This window comes from Sorex fumeus, unplaced genomic scaffold, assembly GCF_029834395.1.
Source record: "Sorex fumeus unplaced genomic scaffold, SorFum_2.1 ptg000037l, whole genome shotgun sequence".
NCBI classification, from domain to species: Eukaryota; Metazoa; Chordata; class Mammalia; order Eulipotyphla; family Soricidae; genus Sorex; species Sorex fumeus.
In genome coordinates, this window is record NW_026606094.1 from 57,101,871 (window position 1) to 57,122,037 (window position 20,167).

General features: G+C 35.5%; 1 protein-coding gene and 1 pseudogene across 1 annotated transcript in view; both read right to left on the reverse strand.

The window, feature by feature from the left end:
- The window catches only part of AGMO (alkylglycerol monooxygenase), a 322,553-nt gene that overhangs the window by 122,469 nt on the left and 179,917 nt on the right, over nucleotides 1-20,167 (reverse strand). The window contains exons 11-12 of the mRNA XM_056118323.1: nucleotides 13,706-13,788; nucleotides 5,597-5,702 (exon numbers count right to left, since the gene is read on the reverse strand). Coding sequence (XP_055974298.1) covers nucleotides 5,597-5,702; nucleotides 13,706-13,788 — 189 coding nt within the window. The remainder of the gene's footprint in view (nucleotides 1-5,596; nucleotides 5,703-13,705; nucleotides 13,789-20,167) is intronic.
- LOC130027585 (small nuclear ribonucleoprotein G-like) lies at nucleotides 6,497-6,785 on the reverse strand (annotated as a pseudogene).

Consider the following 20,167-nt stretch of genomic DNA (forward strand, 5'->3'; position numbering starts at 1 on the left):
TTTTTCAATATGCACATTATCTTTTAAGTGAAAGAGGATTAATTGCTTCAAAGACAGATTCTAATGACAACTTTAAGGAAAATTGAAGGTAATTCTGTGATCACTTAGGTTTTCATAACTAAATTGGGTAAGTGATAGTTTTAAAAGTAATTTCAAGGGCCTTCTATGAGTACTGAGTGGGTTTGGAAGACACTTCAGACTGAAGTGTTCAATATTTAGATGGTGGAAATTCATTGCTGTTCAAGTCCTTCAAGGGGGTCATCAGGAATATGCAAGGCATTTCTACAGCCCACTGAGCTATCTTCCTAGACTGAAACAAAGATGAATAGTCAATGTTTAAATAAAATTCTAAGAAATACCAATTCTAAAGAAAACACAAATTTAAATTTAGATTTAAGAATGCAGATGATTCCTTCTTCACAATGGTTTATTTTATGAATTTTCAACACTAGAAATGCAGGTTGTATTCAAAAGAAACCGTGGCAGAATAATATTTCATAATTCAGGGCAACAGCAGTAAGTCACACATTCCAGGTAAGGTAAAGGTAAAGGCCCTCCAGTTGATCGTCGATTTGCTCGAGCGGGCCCAGTAACGTCTCCATTGGAGACTTTGTTGTTACTGTGTCTGGCATATCAAATACTCTCGGTAGCTTGCCGGCTCTCCAAGAGGGGCGGAGGAATCGAACTCGGGTCGGCCATGTTGGCCGCTTGTAAGGCGAACGCCCTACCCGCTGTGCTATCGCAAGCATTCTCAATATATAGTGAGTTTATTAGGAAAGAACCTCCATCAAAAGTCAATAAGAGATGTCTATGATAATTGGTAGCATGATTCTCATCAATGTTGGGTGCTGTGGGGAAGCTGTGATTGGTGGCTAATTTCTTTAGGGACATCTTGAAGATGAAGAGTCTAATTTTAGTCACAGAAAGGGAAGAATGGACAGAAGATAGAACTACAGTAAGGACTGATTTCAATGAAAATAATGTTTGACTCTATTTAAATGATGTCTGTTTACAATAACATGAAACCCTTTACAAGTCAAAAAAGGAATAGTAACAAGATGCAATTATTTAAAATAATCTTTGCAAAGAAATGGAAGAAAGGTTTGTTCCCAAGTTTAATAATACAATACTTATTATTTAGCACAGCGGGTAGGGCGTCTGCCTTGCATGCAGTCAACATGGTCGACCCGAGTTTGATTCCTCTGCCCCTCTCGGAGAGCCCGGCAAGCTACCGAGAGTATTCGATATGCCAGACACAGTAACAACAGTCTCCAATGGAGACGTTACTGGGCCTGCTCGAGCAAATCAATGATCAACGGGACGGCCTTTTTTTACCCCTTTATTATTTACTATACAGTTAGACTGCCACTTGAAGAAGACTGATTCAAATTTAACCATGGAAATTCAATTGTTTTTCTTTAATAAAGCAATTACAAAAATATGAATGATGAAAATAAATAAAATGTACCCAGTGCTTCTTATATTCTAGCCCATTTTTCCATTTAAGTTTTTCACTATAATTTTCTACTATGTCAGTGGAGGAGATACAACTTATTTTTAATTAAAGCAACATACAAAGAGTAAATGTCTAAGTTTTAGGGGTGTAATATTATCAAACAAAGTCTAACACAAAAAAGCCTTTATGGTTTTAATTTGTGATCAAACTCACAGTTTGTCTGCATTGAATATTTTCTCTTCCCAAGCTTTGTGTTTCATATAACATACATTAGTGAAATCATTTGATACTTGCTGCTCCTTCTGATTTATTTCAATAAATATGACCTCCTCCAGTTCCATTCATATTATTAAAAAGACAAGATTTCATCTTTTCTAATAGTAGAGTAGTATATATGTATATAAATATATATATTCACACAGACACCTATATAAAACACAACTTTCTCAATTCATATGTTGTTGGGTCCTTGGGTTATTACCTTATTATTTTGGTTATTATATATAGTGCTACAAATAAGCTAGTCTTCTTTGATAGATAACTAGGAGTAGATTGTAGGATCATAGATGTTATTATTTCTCTTTATTTTTCTTTCTTTTTTTTCTGAGAAATCTATGTACTATTTTCCAGAGAGATCAAAACACTTATTCCCATCAGTCAATATGTTTCTACATCACTGTCTGGAGTGGTTGTTTCTGGCTTTTTTAAAAATTAAAATCATTTTCAGTGATGGAATTGATTTGTCATTTTGTTGTGATCATAATTTTCCAGATAATCAGTGATGATGAATGTATTTCACATGCATGATGGTCATCTTTGTATCTTCTTTCGTATATAACATTTCTTCAGCTCACCCACCATTTTAATGAGTCTATTTTCTTATCATTGACTTTATGCATTTTTCTATATCTAACATACGTAGTACACATATATTTATACTTATGATAGTGTATGTGTATACCTATCCTTTTATGTGTATGTGTATAAAATAACAGGAATAAGTTCTGTAAACATAGTGTCAGTTAACAAACTATAAGCAGCCAAAAGGTGGATTGCATTATTTTATGTAGGTTTCATACCAAACTCATGAATATTGCTATCATTATATTTGTAATGGAAAACTTATTTCCATCAATATTAAACAGCTTTTTTAAAGTCAATAAATATACAAGTTAATAAATACATAAGTCAGGATGACACCTTCGTGGTAATCCTATAGCAACAGTTTCTTTCAGTAATAAATAGCAATAGTCTTATAGATCAAGGATTTTAAATGAAAAATGCAGTTGCAGCAAAGGTCCTTGAAAAAAGGCTTCAGAAAATGCAAAGAGCTTTAATAATAGTCTCATCAATGCAACTGTAACAGTGTTATAAAAAAAAACTAATGGTTTTAATAAGTGACCTCTAAATTATCTTTAGTTTCTGAGTTTAGAAGGAAAACAACTTTTGATGCCTTACAATTTGATTAACTAACACCATGTTTACAGAACCTACTCTTATCAGCTCTCATTAAACCAGTTTGTATAGTTGAAAAACCTGAGTCCAAGTCCAAAGACATGGAGAGTTTGTACAGGTAACAATTTCTAACTATGACCTTTAGTTCAACATTACTGCTTTTCACCATCTTCATGTAAGTTACTTTCAAACTTAATTTTTAAAAATGTCTGAGTTTGGACCAGAACCAGCTGGCTGTGCTCTGGGCTTGCCCCTTGTTCTGTGCTCAGGGCTCACTCCTGGCGGTGCTTCTGGTGGTATTCATGTCTGCTTCTTGAGATCAAAGCAGGATGACTGCCCACAAGCAAGCACCTCCCTTCTGCTCTCATACATCCCGAAGACACACATCACAATTTATCTCTGGCTCTTTGTGTTAAACTTCACATTAAATTTCTTTCACATATTATCCCATTTAATAACAAAATCCTTCTAGATGGACATCATTATTTCATTCTTTTACAGATAAAGAAAGCCAAGTTAGAGGATAGTTAAGTGTTCCTGTACTTCCCCAAGGACAGACAACTACGAAGTTTCTGAACCAAGAGTCAAATTCTGGTTCTAAGGCAAGTTGGCTTCAAGACCAGTCTTAACTACTCACTTTCCCCTACTGACTCATCAGTGAATTGGCAGCAACTAACAGCTAGGGTTCATCAGACTCAATGGATATCCTACACTATTGACACTATCCAACACACAAAGAGCTTCAAGTTAATTGTCTTTTTGAAAACATACATTTTGACCAGTTCACATTTTGAGTAATTCGAAGAAAACATATTTTTATTTCCTCATAAACTATTATGTGACCAAGTGTAGATTTATTAATATGGAGTTATTCTGATTTATACCTATCATGTAAAATGTCTTTCATTATTTAGACTATAAATACCTTGTTTCATGATTTCAAAGGTCTTTTTTCTTGGCATGAATACTTTTGAATTATTAAATATTTACATTCTCTGTTTCTCCATCTTGTGTTTAAGATGCTCTCATGAGAAACAAAATTACATGTACGTAATACATGTAATTACCTACTGTCTACATAAAATATGAACATATTAGCCCTCAAGAATGTTAAGATTTTGATACTATGAATCCATGTTTTATTTAAAATGTTTAGATGTTTATTTACATAGAAAACATAGTCACAGTTTTCAGGAATCTTAAACTATCAATTTATTGAAGAACTACACTTATTTTTTCCTTCTTGTCACATACTTTCCCATAAGCAAATCTCATGTTAGATACTTAACTATCTATTGAGATAATTTGCATAAATTTAAGAAATACATTTATTTGTATGTACATAGAATCTATTCACAGAGTAAATGATTCATATTATAACTAAAGTTTCCCTATGTATATGCTATTTTATGAATCAAATATGCTTTATGATTTATTTTATTTTTGTTATAGATCCATGGATAATACAGCGAGATCTGTACTCTGCCACTGAGTCACATCCCCAACCCTTAAATAGAAGAATTTCAAATACTTTTTCAGTCTTATGCTGTTATACCTGATGCTTCTAAGAATAATTCTGCATTTATATTAGTTCGCACATGCATAAATGTGTATGTCATCGGTAGAACATAAATTCTGAGAGGGGGAGTGTTGCTTAAGAATATGCATACTTGTAACTTGAAAGACATCAACTTTGTCTTCTAAAAAATTTGTTCCATTGCATAATCATTATCAAGCATGTGTTTTCCTGTTTCTGTAAATGCCATGGAAGACCTGAGCATTTGTATTTCCTGCTTGAATAAGGTTACCTACACCACATTTCTGGGCATGTTAACAGGTTGCTCAGCATAAAATATAAACACTATTACCTTGAATGTAAAAGGATAAAACTGACCATCAAAACATTACTAATATAAATAATAATTTTTAGAAGTTGTCTAAGATATAAAATAACAAATATATGCCCAAAATGCAGTTTTTGGAAGATAATTTGTAATCATTCCAGAAGATAATAATATACAATCTTCACTTATAGTTAAAATATCTTGATACAGTGATTTTGTTACTATAGAAACATCAGGTATTGAAGGATATATTGATAGGACATCTTAATCATAACATTACAGCCTTAAATTTAATAGCTTAAGAAAGAAATTTAAGAATAACAAGCCTCCAACAGTGACAACGTGCCTTGGGTATCCCTAAAATCTGTAGGACTGTCAGTAATCCACTTAGCATCTTTGGAACATTCTCTTGATCAACCAATCCAACTGGCTAAAAATCATTTTAACATACTTCTCTCCCACCTACCCCTACCCCACAACGAAGGAATAACAGGGTCCAAAACCAGTGGAACTGGAGGCAGGATGATATGCAGGGCACTTCCAGTGATGACCAGCCAGGACACACAGGCCTGACAGTTGAGTGACTAAGCAGTGCTACACCTGGTGATTCTGGGTAGAAACATGTGGTGTCAGGAATTTAATTCAGTGCAAGGTGACTGTTCTCCCACCTGAGCTATCTTACTGTCCCACAGAAGAAAAGTATAAAGTTGAAACAACTAGTCAAGAATGAACAAGTAAGTATATAGGTTAACATTTTCCAAAAGCAACTCTGTCACAAAAGAGAGAAAGCATTGTCAAATGAATGGATCCATACTTTAGTCACCTAAAGCAAACAGCTTACCTCAAAGGCAGAGGACAAGGAGGAAATGAGAGGCTTCAGGTGACCAGATTTACACAACATCAGGAACACCAAGCAGCGGAAAGTTTCCATGACAGCTCCCTTAGGCCTAAAATAAAATGGCATTAGCATAAGTAAGCCTTAATATTAAAATTTCTTTGTATCTTTTTATATGCTCTCATTGATATAGTGATGCATATTTTTTATCCAGAGAAAAAAATATTTTTAATATTCATTTATTTATTTATTTGTAGTTTAGGTAATGTGATTGTAATGGCGTTTAAAGGATAAAGTTACTGCACACTATTGTCATCAAAGTGCTCACAATCTTTTACCAATGCCCTTGTATTACTTCTGGTCGACCTTACCCAAACACAGTATTTCTAGGTTTATGATCCAGTGGCACATTTTTAATTTAATGCAACTGATAAGCAAATGCCTCTTAAGTTATTTGAAAATAGACAATAACCCAATGTTCTCAAATTCCCGGGGGAGGTATTAGTAGCTTGAGGTACAATTTGGGGTCCATTTTCTGTTTCTGTTTTTAAAAAATGCAGATTTCCAAGGGTAGGAGATGAGCAATTATTTTTGTTTTCTAGTAAGTGGGTGGCAAGCCAAATAAAATTGAAAACTTCTACATTAAACTAGAAATGAATCATTTCAAAGAATAGTTATTTATAAATGTTATTTTGATCATTGATGAGATAGATGATGAAACATACTTTCAAGTAACAAGTACATTATTAAGAAAAAAATTTCCTTTTATTTCTTGGGAGGAGGGATCTTCGTAAGCAGTGTTCCAGGAGTCTGGTGGCCCCTCCCAGTGATTCTTTTTTTTTTTGAAGATTACAAAAATTTATTTGACAAAAACATTCATGAAAATATACACTATCCAACTTTATATTAGTAAAAAGATGCAATCACGGGAACACAGGAAAACACTTGACTTCTAAACAACCTCTGTTCATACTCCAAGGCTTCTAACATGATGATATTATTTCCTCGTATTACTAACATTCCAATATCATTCTGTTGCCCACTTGTTGCCATCTCCACACATTCATCTATCACGAGATTCATAAAGGGATCAAATCCTCGAAGTATTCCTTAGACATATCTGCCACCATTCGATTTCAATGATAACTTCTTTTCCATACATTTTTTTCAGCTCTGGGAGGTGAGCTTTGCTCATGGTGTCTTCGCGGTGGGCTCACAGATGCCTCCAAGACGAAACCTCCCTCCTGGTGATTCTTACCCAATGAGGCCAGCAGTTCAATAAGACCAAAGGATGTGGTGCTGTTCAGACTTTGGAGTGTCTAAGATTGCTGGGCACGCCAGTGGTGTTCAGAGATGTTCAGTGTTGCATCAATTGATACTCAAATTAGGGGAGAGAGTGTGGTGAGATGGGGCCATGGAGTTTCAGGGATTAACCAGGGTTGGCTTCATGCAAACTATGTGCCTTAACTCCTCTACTATATTTGAGCCCTTTAACATCAAAATTTCTAGGGTATAAAGTTAGATTGCATTCCATCCTTAAATATGTTTATATTGTATTTGAAAAAAATATGGATTCTCAGGAAAATTTATATACTTTGCTCTAAATTAATACAAAGTCAAATTAAAAATATTCAGAGTAGAGATAGTGTGTAGTTAAGCATAATTTGACATAGAATATATGCAGATCTTGGCTAATTATTTCGTGATGAATATTCTGGTTATGCTACTCTTAAAATTCAAATTCAAAAATAAATATAAAATACATTCATGTTTTGAATAGTTAAGTATCATAGGTAAAGCTAAAAATATAGGAGAAATAGATGAGGAATATCCAAGTAGTGTATTTATCTATGAAAAATAATTTTAGTCTATTAATTATGACATTTTATTTCCATAAAATTTACATTTTTTCAGAAACAGAACACTCAAAATAAACTGTTTTTAATTTTCTTTCATGTAGAAGAAAATAGCTATTCTATTAAAATATCACTTGTCAAATATTATTATATAGTGTCTATAGATTAATTTCTAAATTATGTGTGAGTAGTTTTATTTAATTAATGGGGGGGTCACACCTGGTAATGCTTAGGGCTTACTCCAGGCTCTGCATTCAGTTATCACCACTGGCAGTGCTCGGGGGACCATATGTGATGCTGGGGATCAAACACTGTCAACCAAGTGCAAGACAAACATACCTTATTGCTGTACTATTGCTCAGGTCCCTCTATGTGAGTAATTTTTAATGAGAAAAAGAAATTATCGCTGATATCAACGATTCGAATTTTTAACATTACATATGGTGAAGTATACAAACCAGGAAAGGCAACTTCCAATTTTTCAACAAATAAACTATTTTATAACCCCTATCTCATATCAAATCCAAAAGACATGTCTTACATCTCCATTATAGATATCTTCCCTGACTTTTATAGTGATCACACACCTTTTCGATCCATTTACTTTGTATTTTTACTATTTAGTTTACATATCTGAGTTTTAAAACTTTCATCATTTTTCTTTATATGAATATGAATGGTCTATTTACCTCACAACTAGTGTTACGAATGTTAAAAACTTTTCTTTTGCTTTTGGTCAATAGTAAAAATGTCAGTTTTTCAAACTTGGTACCACAGTATAAATTCTTTTCAGTCGAAAGCAGACAAATAGCTGGTATTTCCCAATAATAATCTCAGTCATGTTGGATACAAGGTCTATGCTACTTAGAAAATTTGTTAGCACCTTACTTAAGTTAAAGGTTTCACTCTTTACTCTTAGAGTTAATTTTTGCATAATTCACTTTGTTTATATAATTGTAATCTACTTCATTATTTGCAAATTCTTTATAAGACTTAATATTTTTCCTGCTACATTGTTAGAGTTGTATTACTATGCTAGCTGCTAATGTTTATTCTCTTTCCTCTCAAGTTTAAATCTATAATCCCCTGACCCCAGGACTAATTTTTTATGATGTGATATATATGCTCAGTTTATTTTTCTTATTCCTATGTGAAATCAGGTTTTCTAAAATCAGTCATTGAAAAGACAACCTTCTCCCATAGCTCTGCATGAACACCTTTGTCACAAATCAAGCTTATATATGTATATATAATAGATCTGTTTCTAGATCATCAATTTTAATACCTGTGCACATAAAACATATATAATTACTGTAGTTGAATAATAAATCTTGGTAGTTGGTGGCGAAACTTTTATATGACACAAAATTTTATATAAGTCAATTTGATAAAAGCCCTGGGCTGGAGGATTAGCACAGTGGTAGGGCGTTTGCCTTGCACTCAGCCAGCTTGGCTGAGCCAGTTCGATTCTCCCATCCTGAGCAGGACCAACCACACTTTCACACTTTACTTGGTGTTTCCTTCTCTATCTGAGCTGCCTTTTCCCCCAGCATGTGAGGCCAGCTTCCAAGCCATGGAGCAAGCCTCCAGGTACTTATCTCTACTATTCTTGGGTGTTAGTCTCCCATTCTGTTACATTATATTCCACAGATGAGTGCAATATTTCTATGTCTGTCTCTCTCTGACACATTTCACTTAGCATGATACTTTCCATGTTGATCCACTTATATGCAAAGTTAGTGATTTCATTTTTTCTAACAGCTGAATGATATTCCATTGTGTAGATGTACTAGAATTTCTTTAACCATTCATCTGTTCTCAAGCACTCGTTTTTTTTTTTCTAGATTCTGACTATTGTAAACAGTGTTGCAATGAACATACAAGTGCAGATGTCATTTCTACTATACTTTTTTGCCCCTCCGGGATATATTCCCAGGAGTGGTATTGCTGGGTCAAACGGGAGCTCAATTTCTAATTTTTTGAGAAGCATCCATACTGTTTTCCAAAAGGACTGAATCAGTCAGCATTTTCACCAGCAGTGTATGAGAGTCCCTTTCTCCCCACATCTACGCCAACACCTGTTGCTTTTGTTCTTTTGGATATGTACATATGTACCAGTCTCTGTGGTGTGAGGTGGTATCTCATAGTTGTTTTGATCTGCATCTCCCTGATGATTAGTGATGAAGAGCATTTTTTCATGTGCCTTATGGCTGTTCAGATTTCTTCCTTGAGAAAGTTTCTGTTCATTTTCTGATGGGGTTGTATGATTTCTTCTTGTAGAGTCCAACCAGTGCCTTATATATCCTTGATATCAACCCCTTATCGGATGGGTATTAGGTGAATATTCTTTCCCATTCTGTAGATTGATATTGTATTCGGGTCACTGTATCTTTTGCAGTGCAGAAGCTTCTTAATTTAATACAGTCCCATTCGTTTATCTCTGTTTCCACTTGGTTGGTCAGAGGTATATCATCTTTGAAAATACCTTCAATATTGTGAAGGGTTTTGCTGACCTTGTCTTCAATGTACCTTATGGATTCTGGTCTGATGTTGAGGTCTTTAATCCATTTTGATCTGACTTTTGTGTTAGGTTGAGATCTAAGCCCAATCTTTTGCATGTGCTTGCCCAGTTATGCCAGCACCACTTAATAAAAAGGCTTTCCTTGCTCCACTTCACATTTTTTGCTTCATTATAGAAGAGTAGATGTTCATACATTTTGGGTTGTGTTTAGGGATATTCCACCCTTTTCCACTGGTCTGCAGCACTACCATTGTCCCAGTAACATGCTGTTTTAATTGTTACCGCTTTCTAGTAGAGTTTGAGGTTAGGGAGGGTGATGCCTCCCATATTCTTTTTCCCAAGAATTGCTTTAGCTCTTCATGGGTGTTTGTTTTTCCATATGAATTTCAGGAGTCCTTGATCCATTTCTTTGCAGAATTTCATGGGTATCCTTATAGGAATCACATAGTATAATGGTTTAGGGAGCATTGCTATTTTGCCAATGTTGATTCTCCCTATCCATGAGCAGGGGATATGTTTCCATTTCTTTGTTTCCTCTTTCATTTTGTGAAGTAGGGTTTTATAGTTTTCTTTATCCTTAATCTCCTTAGTTAAGCTAATTCTAGGAACTTGATTTTCTGGGGTATGATTGTGAACAGGATTGCTTTTTTCTTCATTAAAGCCAGAGGAATAGCCTGGGGAATGGTGGATTCCTTTCATGCCTGAGGTCCTAAATTTAATCTCCTGATACCAGAGTATCCATATGACCTTGGTGGTCCCCAGCCCTGTTGGACCCACACAGCCTTCAGGACTGGGCCTCAATCCCTAACCATCAGGCTTGCACCACAGAAATGGTGTTTTTACAGAGAGTGCCTCCCCACTCCCAAATCTGAGCCTCTAAGCAACCCAGAGAGACCTGTATAATAAGTATTTATTAAAGCATCAAACTATCCAATTCTACATTAGCGATTGCAAATTCAAGGTAAGAGCATGCAATCTTGATTATTTAAATCTTGGTAGTCAGTTTTGATGTTTTTGTGACTTATTTTCCTTTGTATTCCCTTTTCTTTTTACTACTTGAATGTATGTCCAGTATAGAAAAGTGAGGATGAAGAGTCAAATCAAATAAATGACAAACGTATTTTTAAAGTATGAGAGAAAATGAGTTCTACAAATTGCCTATATATAATACTGAAGAGTGTTAACTGCTTTATTCTTTAAGATACCTTTCTAGAGAATGCATACTATCAAGAATTTTGTTAACCAAAAAATTTATTCATTTGATATAACTCTAGAGAATGCAGCTCTTTCAGAGACCATTGTACCTTGGAAAAATGAATAATATCCAATATAAGTACCAGTCCTTTGAGTTATATCCCCAATTTAATAGCATTCATAATCTCAGAATGTTTTTGTGAGCAATTGAATATATGACAAAGGAGCTAAGGTTTTAAGGAGAGTAAAGAATGTCTCTTTAACAGATAGTTTTAACAAAACTGGAAAGTCATGAGGAAAAGAGAGGAGAGGGAGAGAGAGAGAGAGAGAGAGAGAGAGAGAGAGAGAGAGAGAGAGAGAGAGAGAGAGAGAACAAGAGAAAGAAACTGGATGGAGAGACAGTATAGCAAAAAAGGCACTTGCACATGTCAGACCTGGAGTCATTTCCTGGCGCCCCATATGGTCCCCTGAGTGGCTGGGAGTGACCCTTAAGCACAGAGCCAGGAGTAATCCCTGAGCATAGTGGGTGTGGTCCAAAAAGAAAAGAAAAGAAACTGGAACTTTATCTCACACCACTTCCACTCACAGAAGTTAAGTCAAAGTGCATAAAAGACCTTGAGATTAGATCAGATTTCATACTAAACATTGAGGAAAACATAAGCCACCCAAATATGGACATCACAGGTGCCTTCAATTATCTGACTCCATTAACAAATATAATGTAAATATAAATATAAATAAAAAATAGTTACACCAAATTAAAAAGGATTTTCACAGCAAAAAGAACTCAGATTAAAATAAAAAGATCTTTTACTGAATGGGAGAAAATATTTGTGTGCCATACATCAGAGAAAGGGCTAATATCCAAGACAAATAAAGCACTCACAAAGAAAATCAAAACATTTTACAAGAGAAAGACCTTTAAGAAAAGACAGAAACAATCTGTGTTGGCAGAAATATGCTAAAAACCCTCATTTATTACTGGTGGGAATGTTCTCTGGTTCAGCCGCCACAAAATAATAATAGAGATTTCTCTAAAATGTAAGAATAGAACTTCCATTTGATCCAGCAGTTCCACTTTTTGGCATCTAACCTCCAAACACACAGCAACATTAAATTGAAAAGAGATGTGCAGCCCTATGTTTATTTCAGAGCTTAGAACAAATAGACAGGGTATGGAAAGAAGGCAACTCACCAACATCAAAACAAGAAATAACAATAGACATTCTGGTATGTATATACAACAGAATACAACACAGCTATGGAAAAAGACAAAGTCGAACAGCTCATTGCAACATGCATAGAACGAGTCGGTGTCATATTAAGTGCAGTGAGTCAGAAGAAAAAAGACAAATACCAAATAATCTTGCTTGTGTGTGGAGTATAAAGAAACAAAGCAAAAGGTTTAACAGTCTCCTATGAAAACAAACTGAAATACTGGGAACATAACAGCTAAGACTAAAAAATAGGGGTGCAAGAGGTAGAATGGACCTAGATATTCTGGTATTCTATTGACACTTGTAGTGAGGTGGTAAATTTGCGTAGTAATCAGCATTATGCAAATTAAAGCTGTAAAATGTACTCTGTTACAATACATGACCTAAGTAAAACAACTAACATTTAAAATTCAATCAAAATAAGATGCGACATTTTATTTCTTGAAAAGAAGTGAAGATCAGGATGTGAGATGCGTGCTGAAAGTAGACTATAGACCAAACATGATGGCCACTCAAAACCACTATTGCAAACTACAACTCCCTAAAGGAAAGAGTGAGCAAAGGGAATGCCCTGCCACAGAGGCAGAGTGGGGTGGGGGGATGGGGTGTGGGAGTGGGAGAGCTACTGGGACCATTGGTGGTGAAGAATGGATACTGGTGGAGGGATGGGTACTCGATCATTGTATAACTGAAACCCAAACATGAACGTTTGTAAGTCCACAACTGTACCTCACAGTGTTTCACTAATAAAAAAAAAAATTAAATTAAAAATTAAAAAAAAAAAAGAAGTGAAGATGTGACTGGCCGTGTTGTTCCATGGCACTTGTTTTACATGTGAGAAGCCCTGGGTTTGATTTCCATAGAAATATCCCCTCCCCTCCCTCAAAAGCAATGGCATTGACTATGGAGCCCAAATATGAAGCTGATGTTTTAAGTGAGGTCAGTTCTGTAGAGGACTGTATCTTGAGAAGAGTGACCTAACTCTGGATAGCTGCAAGTTATTGATTATACTATGTACTGTGGTGGACAATAATGTTAGAATAATCAATAAACATGAACTGTTTGACATGTCAACTTTCAAAACAGGGTGATACCATTCAAAAGCACATCTCAAAATTCAGAAAAGCATTTCAAAGAGTTGAACTATAGATTGTTATGAGGCAGTATAGGTATGTATGTTTTCTCCTGGTTAGAGATTGAAATCTTAAGATCACTAAGAAAATATGAACTTCCTCAATATTCCATGAATATACTTTTACAAATAAATATTGGTTATTAATTACAACTCATAGTATTAAAAATAAAATAAAATAATTTCAATTCTTGCCTTTCATCCAAAAGAAATCCAATGGAGGTCAAGGTCAGTATAATAAAACAAACTCGCAGAAAGATGGTGATCTGTGACAGTGCCTGTAAACAAACACAAAGAGACACCAATGGACCCTTCAGTCTGAATAAACAGAGAGTATATTAACATTTAAAATTGAAAGAAGAACTACTCCAGGTTGTGTTTCAAACTACACCATTTATCACTAGCAATTTTTTTCAGAAAGGTTGACTATGCACCGGTCATTTTGACTCCACTACTATCTTTTAGTTTATATTCAACATCATGAAGAAGAGAATTTCACAATAATAATTTGATAAAAGCATGATTTCTAAAAATTTTCCACTTCCAGAATTCTTCAAAATATATAGCTACATATTGAGAAACCATTTTCATTGATGTAAGTAAATGTCACAACTCAAAAGCAATATTTAATATCATCAATTCCTTCAAACTCAAACTGTCTTCACTACAGAAAATATTTAAAACCAAGCATGTTTATTTATGCAAATATATGTAGGAAAGAGATTGACACTAATATCTAATGAAATATCTATGTCCTTATGTGTTAATGATTATCCTTCAAATTAATGTAGCACTGTAACATTGTTTCCCACTGTTCATCAATTTGCTCAAGCAGGCACCAGTAACATCTACATTGTGAGACTTGTTGTTCCTGTATTTGGCATATCGAACTCGCTGAGGAGAGCTTGCCAGCCTCTGCCCTATGGGCAGGATACTCTCTGTAGCTTGCCGGGCTCTCCAAGGCGGATGGAGGAATAGAACCGGGTCAGCCATGTGCAAAGCAAACACCCTACCCACTGTGCTATCGCTCCAGCCCCAAATTGCTATAAATAAGGTATTATATTATTACAAAATAATTTTAATTTTTACTCATATATAGCACTGCAGCACTGTACTCCCATTGTTCATCGATTTGCTCAAGCGGGCACCAGTAACATTTCACAATAAATTGTGAGACTTATTGTTACTGTTTTTGGCATGCGGAATACATCACAGGTAGCTTGTCAGGCTTTCCCTTGCGGGAGAGATACTCTCAGTAGCTTGCCGGGCTCTCAGAGAGGGGCAGAGGAATCAAACCCGGGTCAGCCATGTTGTCTGCATGCAAGACAAACGCCTTACCTGCTGTGCTATTACTATTAACGTTTGTATTATTAGAAAATTGCTATATGGATCAAAGGGATGGTTCTTCCCATTTTCACTTTGTTTTACACAGAAGTTTGTTATTCATATGTAAAACTTTAAAACTGATGCTTATTAAATTCATACTGATTTATAGCCTCAATGTTATGCATTTCATTTAAAATTCTTTTAAACGGGGACACAAATTTAAGTGTTCAGGGGTTATCAACATCTGAAGGTTGGGGGCCTATGTGTTGGCAGGAATGCAATCCTGGAATCCAGCTTGCAAAGCGTGTGCTCCAGCACTTTGAGCTATTTCTCCAACCCAAACTTAATATTTTTAACTAAAACATTAACGTTTAAAACATATTTAAAAATTTAAATAATCCTACAGAGTATAAATGATTATATCTGCTTCATAAATGAAAAAAATCAATGTGAGAAGCAAAAGCTTAAATTGAGAGCTGGAGGGATAGTACAGCTTGCATGCAGCCAGCCCAAGTTAAATCCCAGTCACCCCATATGGCCCCTCAAGAACTGCCAGGAAAAATTCCTGAATGCAAAGCCAGGAGTAATCCCTTAGCACCGCTGTGGCCCCTCAAGAAAATAAACAACAGCAAAAGATTAAATGGCTTTGAAAAAATATTTAATTGAATCACCATGAGATAGAGCATTAAAAAGCTGTTCATGATTTGATTCAAGTCATACAATGTTCCAATATCCATCTCTCCACCAGTGTAATTTCACAGCATCAATGTCCCCAGCTTCCCTCCCACCCTACCAACCCCTCCACCCCCACCCCAGCCTGCCTGTATGTCAGGCTCCTCTCTTTCCTCGTCTCATTTTAGGCATTATGGTTTACAATACAGATGCTTGAAGTTAATCATGTATATACCTTTATCTATTTTCAGTACTCAGTTCTTAACCAGAATGATCATTTTTAACTATTGTTGTCATACTGAACCCTCCTTTATCTTAGCTACCTTCTACCGCTATACACTTGTGGTAATTTCCAAACATTAACCGGTCATCCTGGCCCCTGATTTTCCTGCCTTTAACAATAAGTCTCTCTCTCTCTCTCTCTCTCTCTCTCTCTCTCTCTCTCACACATATATGTGACAAATATATGTATATACATATATATATATGTTACTCCACAAATGAATGCAAACATTCTATCTTTTCTTCTGACTCATTGCACTGAACATGATAATCTACATATCCATCCATTTATTAACAAATTTCATAACTTCATTACTTCATTTTTCCTAACAACTGTGTAGTATTCCATTGTGTAGAGGTACCTTAGTTTCTTTATCCATTCATCTGTTCCTAGGCACTCAGGTTGTTTCCAGATTCTGGCTATTGTAAATATTGCAATGAATATAGGAGTCCAGATGGTATTTCTGTTGTGTGTTTTTTGACTCCCAGTGTATATTCTCAGAATTTGTAGTACTGGGTAAAATGGAAACTCAATTTCTAGTTTTAAAGGGAATGTCCATATAGTTTTCAACAAGGGTTATCCAGTCAGCATTTCCACCAGCAATGAATTAGAGTCTATTCTGCCTCCCATCTGTGCTAGTACTAGTTCTTGTTTATTTGGATATGTGCCAGTCTTTGTGATGTGAGATGATATCTCATTGTTGTTTTGATTTACATCTTCCTGATGATTAGTAATATGGAGTATTTTTTCATCTGCCTTTTTGGCTATTCAAATTTCTTTCTTGAGGAAGTTAGTTCATTTCTTCTCTCCCATTTTTTTTCCTTTTTTTTATTTTTATTTTTTTTACAGTTGTAGATTTACAATTTTTTGTGCTTGGGTTTCAATTATACAATGATCAGATACCCATCCCTCCACCAGTGCCCGTTTTTCACCACCATGGATAATATCCCTCCCACCCCCATCCCCCCATCCCCCCCCTGCCTCTGTGGCAGGGCAATCCCCTGTGTTCTCTCTCTCCGTTTGGGTGTTGTGGTCTGCAAAAGAGGCATTGAGTGGCAAACATGTTCAGTCCGTAGTCTACTTTCGACATGCATCTCCCCTCCTGGGAGGATCCTCCAAACATCCTTTATTTGGTGCTCCCTTCTCTATCTGAACTGCCCTTTCCTCTAGGATACCCGGCTGGCCTCTAAATTATGGAGTAATTCTCCTGGTGCTGATCTCAGCTATTCTTGGGTATTAATCTCATACTTTGTTACTTTATATCCCCCAGATGAATGCAATCTTTCTATGTCTATCCCTCTCTTTCTGACTCATTTTACTTAGCATGATACTTTCCATATTGTACCACTTGTATGTAAATTTCATGACTTCATCTTTTCTAAGAGCTACATAGTACTCCATTGTGTAGATGTACCAAAGTTTCTTTAACCAGTCATCTGTTCTTGGGCATTCAGGTTTCTTCCAGTTTCTGGCTATTGTAAAGAGTGCTGCAATGAACAAACAAGTGCAGATGTCACTTCGACTATACATTTTTGCCTCTCTGGGATATATTCCCAGGAGTGGTATTGCTGGGTCAAATGGAAGCTCAATTTCTAATTTTTTGAGAATCGTCCATACTGTTTTCCAGAAGGGCTGAACCAGTGGACATTCCCACCAACAGTGAAGGAGTGTGCCTTTCTCGCCACATCCACGCCAGCATTGGTTGCTTTTGTTCTTTTGAATGTGGGCCAGTCTCTGAGGTGTGAGATGGTATCTCATTGTGGTTTTGATCTGCATCTCTCTGATGATTAATGATGTAGAGCATTTTCTCATGTGCTTTTTTGCCATTCGGATTTCTTCTTTGAGAAAGTTTCTGTTCATTTCATTGCCCCATTTGTGGATGGGGTTGGATGTTTTCTTCTTGTGGAGTTTAACCAGTATTTTGTATATCCTGGATACCAACCCCTTGTCAGATGTGTATTCGGCGAATATCCTTTCCCATTCTGTAGACTGTCTTTGTATTTTGGTCACTGTTTCTGGAACAAAGGCAGAACTGCAGACCAATGGAACAGGGTTGAATACACTGACATCTCCCCTCAATCATATGATCATCTAATCTTTGATAAAGGTGCAAGTAATGTGAAGTGGAGTAAGGAAAGCCTCTTTAATAAATTGTGTTGGCATCATTGGACGGCTACATGCAAAAATATAGGCTCAGAACTCTGCCTAATACCATGTACAAAAGTAAGATCAAAATGGATTAAAGACCTCAACATCAGACCAGAAACCATAAGGTACATTGAAGATAAAGTTGGCAAAACCCTCCATGATATTGAAGCTAATGGTATCTTCAAAGATGCCACGCCACTGGCCAAGCAAGTGAAAACAGAGATAGATAAATGGGACTATCTTAAACTAAGAAGCTTCTGAACCTCTCTCCCATTTTTTGATGGGGTTAGGTGTTTTTTCTTGTGAAGTTCTGCCAGTGCCTGTATATCCTTGATATTATCCCCTTATCAGAAGGATATCATGTGAATAACCTTAGCTATTCATGGGAATTTATTGTTCCATATGAATTTCAGGACTGTTTGATTAATTTCTTTGGAAAATATCATGGGTATCCTCATAGGGACCTCACAGAATCTGTATAACGCTTTGGTGATTATTGCCATTTTGACAATGTTAAATCTCCCAATCCAAGAGTAGGGGAATATGTTTTCATTTCCTCATGTCCCCCTTTATTTCTTGAAGTGTTGTTTTGTAGTTTTCTTTGTACAGGTCCTTTACCTCCTTAGTTAAGCTGATTCTGAGAAACTTGCTTTTTCTGTGACACAATTGTAAATGGAATTTTTTAAAAAATATATATCACTTTGTCTCTTTCATTATTTTCACATAGGAAACCATGGACTTTGGGGTATTCATTTTGTAACCTGGCACTCAATTATACAAATTAATTGTTTCTAGGAGATTTTTGGTAGAGACTTTAGGATTCTCTAAGTATATTGCCATGCCCTCTGCAAACAGTGAGAGCTTGACTTCTTCCATTCTTATCTGAATGCTCTTACTGTCTTTTTCTTCCCTAATGGCAATGTCAAGTACTTCCAGTACTATATTGAACAGAAGTGACAAGAATGAGCAACCTTGTCTTGTTCCAGATCTTAAAGGGAAGACTTTTAATTTTTCCCCATTGAGAACAAAACTTGCTGTGAACTTGTGGTAAATGACTTTGATTATAATTAGGTCCCTTCAACTCCCATTTTGTTGAGAGTTTTGAATCATGAATAGGTGCTGGATCTTGTCAAATGCTTTCTTTGTATCTATTGATATGGTCATATGTTTTTTACTTTCCTTTTATCGATATCATGTATTATGTTGATTTACTTGCAAGTGTTAAACCATCTTTGCATCCCTGAGATGAATCCTACTTGGTCTTGTTGCATGATTTTTTTTTGATAAGTCATTGGATTCTATTTGTTAGTATTTTGTTGAGGATATTTGTACATGGTTTGGAATAAAACTCCTCTGCCAAATTACTCAGCACTATAAAACTTCATTATATGGTCAATACATTTGAAGTGAAATATGAATTTGGCAAGGACAATTCTTAGAAGAGAGTTTGGCAGAAAGTAAAAAGTCAATTAATGCTCATGATGAGTGCCATTACTGTATTCATTTCATACTAATTTTCCAAAAGACACTTAAGCTGATCTCAATTAGTTACAATAAAATAAACAATTAAAAGACCCATTAACTTTTCAAATTATAAGAGGAAATTCAGAAATAGGAAAGCATATTTTTGTGGTGGTTGGAGAATTTATGGTCTCTTTGAAGAAAAAAAAATGAAAGAATTTCCTCCTACAACTTACTTCCTGGCTCCTGGAGTTAAAGGAAAAACCACTAAATACATCTACACAGCTGCCTAGTCAACATCAGAACTAACAGGCTTCTGAGAGTCTGTCTGTCTAGAAGACCAGTCTACAAGTGGCATAGGAACAACAATGAAGTGTCGAGGGCCCTTTGATAATTGTTGGATATAGTAATTTTATATATCAATGACATCAATAATAGTGTAAGTCCCTAAACTATAATAAATTAAAAATAATTAATATTTAAAGAGAACAAGCATATCTATCTTGGTCTAGCAATTTGTCATAATGAAAATTGCAGAGATCCCTGCTTGTTCACTAACAGCTAGCGACTCAAGCTTTTCACTTGATACATCTTATGCATTGGACTTGCTGACTCTCATCAATAAATTCACTTTCTTTACGAGAAATAAAATATCCTTTATATTTTACTTCCTTATTCATATCACACATTCCCCAGTTTTCTTCATTTAAGAATTATAGCTCCAGCATTTCAACAGCTTGAGCTCCAAACCCATCATTCATCTTTAA